General features: G+C 36.2%; 1 protein-coding gene across 3 annotated transcripts in view; it reads left to right on the forward strand.

Annotated features, from left to right (window-relative positions):
- SPATA6 (spermatogenesis associated 6) overlaps positions 1-2,456 on the forward strand; it is a 150,530-nt gene extending 148,074 nt beyond the window's left edge. Inside the window, exon 13 of one of the 3 annotated variants that reach the window (XM_007448017.1) lies at positions 1,414-1,685. In XM_007448017.1, coding sequence (XP_007448079.1) covers positions 1,414-1,594 — 181 coding nt within the window. In that variant the 3' untranslated portion in view covers positions 1,595-1,685. Of the gene's footprint in view, positions 1-1,413 lie in introns of all 3 variants that reach the window. The other 2 variants (XM_007448018.1, XM_007448019.1) reach the window with 2 other exon arrangements.
- Positions 2,457-3,333: the final 877 nt, after the last annotated feature.

The following is a 3,333-nucleotide window of genomic DNA, read 5'->3' on the forward strand; positions in this document are numbered from 1 at the left end:
GAAATTGTATGAAAGACTTTGTATTCAGTTGGCTAGACTATTTCTTAAGCAAAGCTAATGAAAGAAAGGTGGAAACTCTGGCAAGCTCTAAGAATGATAACACAGCCACTTTGTGCCTTTTTTTGTGACCACTTTTATTGAGTTCAGGTGGTAGATTGACTTCAGGTGAAATAGCAAATTCTTTTTACAGATATCCAGCTCCCAGAGTTGCTATTGCACAATTCACAAGTAACATCATGGGACTGATAAGTCAGGGAGGAAATTGTTTGTTTTGTGTGGAGTGAGATTCCAAATATATGAAGAGAATATCTGTAACATTTAATAGCAAGGACATACAGTTTTATAGGGCATAATCTCTAACATGCCTGAGAGGTCTTATCTATAACAAGTACTTAACTTATTAAAGTGGTTTCATTATTTGTTTAAAAAATAAAATAAACTCAGTCTTTTAAAAAGTCAATGTTTTATTTCTAGCAAATTAAAGAAAAGCACTATCAAGCCTTCAGAAAGAGTTGCCTTTTCTTCTCTATTCCCATTACAACGAGCCTAGTCCTGGTCTATTTTATAGCTTCCATCTGTTCTCTCTCTTTTTTCTTCAACACCCTCAAAATAACAGTATTTCTCTATTGCTTCAAATACAGACTCTTACACCTCGTTTTCCGTTTTCTAAAAGTGATTCATATTCAGTCGAATTTTCTACTCCTCCTTGAGGACAATAGCATGCCACAGTGGAAAGGACATTAGAGCCACAGAAATGGTATCCTTTTCCATTCTGCCGCTTACTACCTGAATAGGCTTAGGCAAGTCACTTGACTTCACTGAGTCTCAGTTTCCACAGTTACCAACTTCAGAGGGTTGTAAGATTTTTTATAAATATGTATAAATATATATAAAGTACCTAGTAGTTCAATGCCTTATATTTAATAACTTTTGTGTGCCAGGTAAGCACTGTACTATGCACTTTACATATATTCTCTTTGATTTTTACAGCAATACTACAAAAATACAGTAAAGGAAGCTGAGACCCTGGACAATTGAATAAATCGCCCAGGTTCCCACAGCTTACAAAGATGGAGCTGGAATTCAGTTCCAGGTCTGCCTGGCTTTAGAGGCCAAGCACTCTCACAACTGGCCATACCATACCATCTGTGCCCTGCTTTTACCTTGCTGCACCTCCCTCTCTTCTCAGAATTTCTTTTTAACTCTCACATACCATTTTCATTTTATTGTTTTGTAATTGTTGCATGCAAATAGTGTCCCTCTTTGAAGGCATAAGCCTTGTCATATTTTATATCTCAAAGCCCAAACAGAGTACCACACGCCTATAAAGTACTTAGTAAATATTTGATTTATATAGTACTACCTCTCATTTTGTTTCCTCATTGTTTTAGTCTTTTATATCCTTTTTTATAGCTCATCTCAGCAGCCACGTGGCACTCTCCATTTGGATGATGGCGAATACTGGTCCAACAGGGCAGCCTCTTATAAAGGAAAATCCCACCGACCCATCTTTGAGAACAGCATGGACAAGATGTACAGGAACTTATACAAAAAGGCCTGTAGTTCTGTTTCTCATACACAGGAAAGCTGCTGAGACCAGTGGTGATAAACTGTATGAGTGTCCTTGTCAACTTCTCAATGAAAACGTTTGATGTGATCAGTATCTGTATTCCTTTTCTTTTAAACAGGTGGTTCTAATTGAGTACAGTAGTTAGACTTGAATAAGTTTATTACTTCAAATGATAAATTATCATGGGCAAACCTTCTTTTTCCAATCACAGTAAAGAATGCTATATTCTAAAAGTCAAAGCTCTGCAACACAATTACAACCTCCATTCTGATTCTGAGAAGGCTGTTCTGTCACATCTCTCTCATATCACCAGCTACAAATCCAAAAACAGATTCTCTCTAGAAATGTTCTTCTGCCTTAATCACCTTGTAATTTTCTTTTCACCTACTTGACTGGTTATCTTGTCTAAGATTTAATTATTATTATTAACTCCCTTTTCTTGGTCATGAGCAAAAAGATATACTGTATGAAGATGAATTTCCCAGGAGTTTAAACCCTGTTGTAACTAGTATTTTCTACCGTTTGCTCCCTCAGAAAAGGCTATTGATATATCTTAGCTCCTGAGATACAGCTTTCTTTTTAAAGTTTCTATAATCATTCACTCCCTCTTCTCTAAAAGAACTACCTAAGTTACTTAAAATGCTTAACAGTTAGCTAGAAATAGGAATGGCCATGGGTGATCCACAATGTGAATAACTGATTTTTAAAGACAGAATTTTTTGCATGATTTTCTTCTAGAGCCATATCTTTGGTGCATCCAGAATCAGAAAATAGCCTTTGTTAATAAGCCTGTAGAGACTCAGAAAGAATAAGGGACTTATATTGTAATTTCATCTCTTTAGAGTTTTCATAGGTATCAAATAGCCCAAGAAAGTAGCATCCTTACTTTAAAGGACACTTGGAACCATAAAGGGGAGGAAAATATTAGAGCATAACTCATTGTACTAGAAAGTTGTTAGTTGATAAAATTAGCTTCTCCCCCACGCCCCAAACACACCTATGAGGCCAGTGAGGCTTTGAAGATACGAAGAAATCAGTTACCTTGTATTCACCAGAGTGAGTGGAAGAAAAGCAGAGAATAGGAAATGGTAAACTTGGCTTATAAACTAAAAGAGTTGACTACAAGGTAATATTTTCTCATTGACTCCATCTTTGGTTAATTTTATAGTTATGATCTTAAAAGAAAAAAATTTGAGTTAAACTCTATTTAAATTGGAATCAGCATGTAAAATTGGGTGATTTATTTTTGTAATAGGAGAAAATACATAATACTTGTTATCCAATAATAAGACTTTTTTTACTTTGTGTTTGAGTGTTTTATCTGTGGCAGTCTGCAAGGTATTGGAAAGCACATCAGAGATAGGAGCCAGGTGTCCTAGGCTTTAGATCTCTGGTCCTTAGTTTCCTCAGTTATCAAATGGAGAGAATGGAGTAGGTCAGCATTTCCTGAACCATGTTCTGTAGACCACTGTTCTAGGAGATGGCTATAGGAAATATAAGTATTTCATTGGTCATGTAAGTTTAGGAAAAATCTATGCACTATATTCACACCCCTCAAACTTAGAGAGTCGTGCGTATGATAACAGGAGTGAAAGGGGGTGCTACTGATGCTGAGAAAACAGTGGTAAACTGGAGCTGTCCAGGCAAACTACAGGTCATCTTAGTCTTAGTAAACAGTAGCATGTTAGAGGCTCTAAGAAATCCTGGCATAAATATGTTTTGCTCTAGCATCTAGAAGAAAGTCTGACACATAGTTGGTGCTC

This window comes from Lipotes vexillifer, unplaced genomic scaffold, assembly GCF_000442215.2.
Source record: "Lipotes vexillifer unplaced genomic scaffold, Lipotes_vexillifer_v1.1 scaffold1375, whole genome shotgun sequence".
Classification (NCBI taxonomy): Eukaryota; Metazoa; Chordata; class Mammalia; order Artiodactyla; family Lipotidae; genus Lipotes; species Lipotes vexillifer.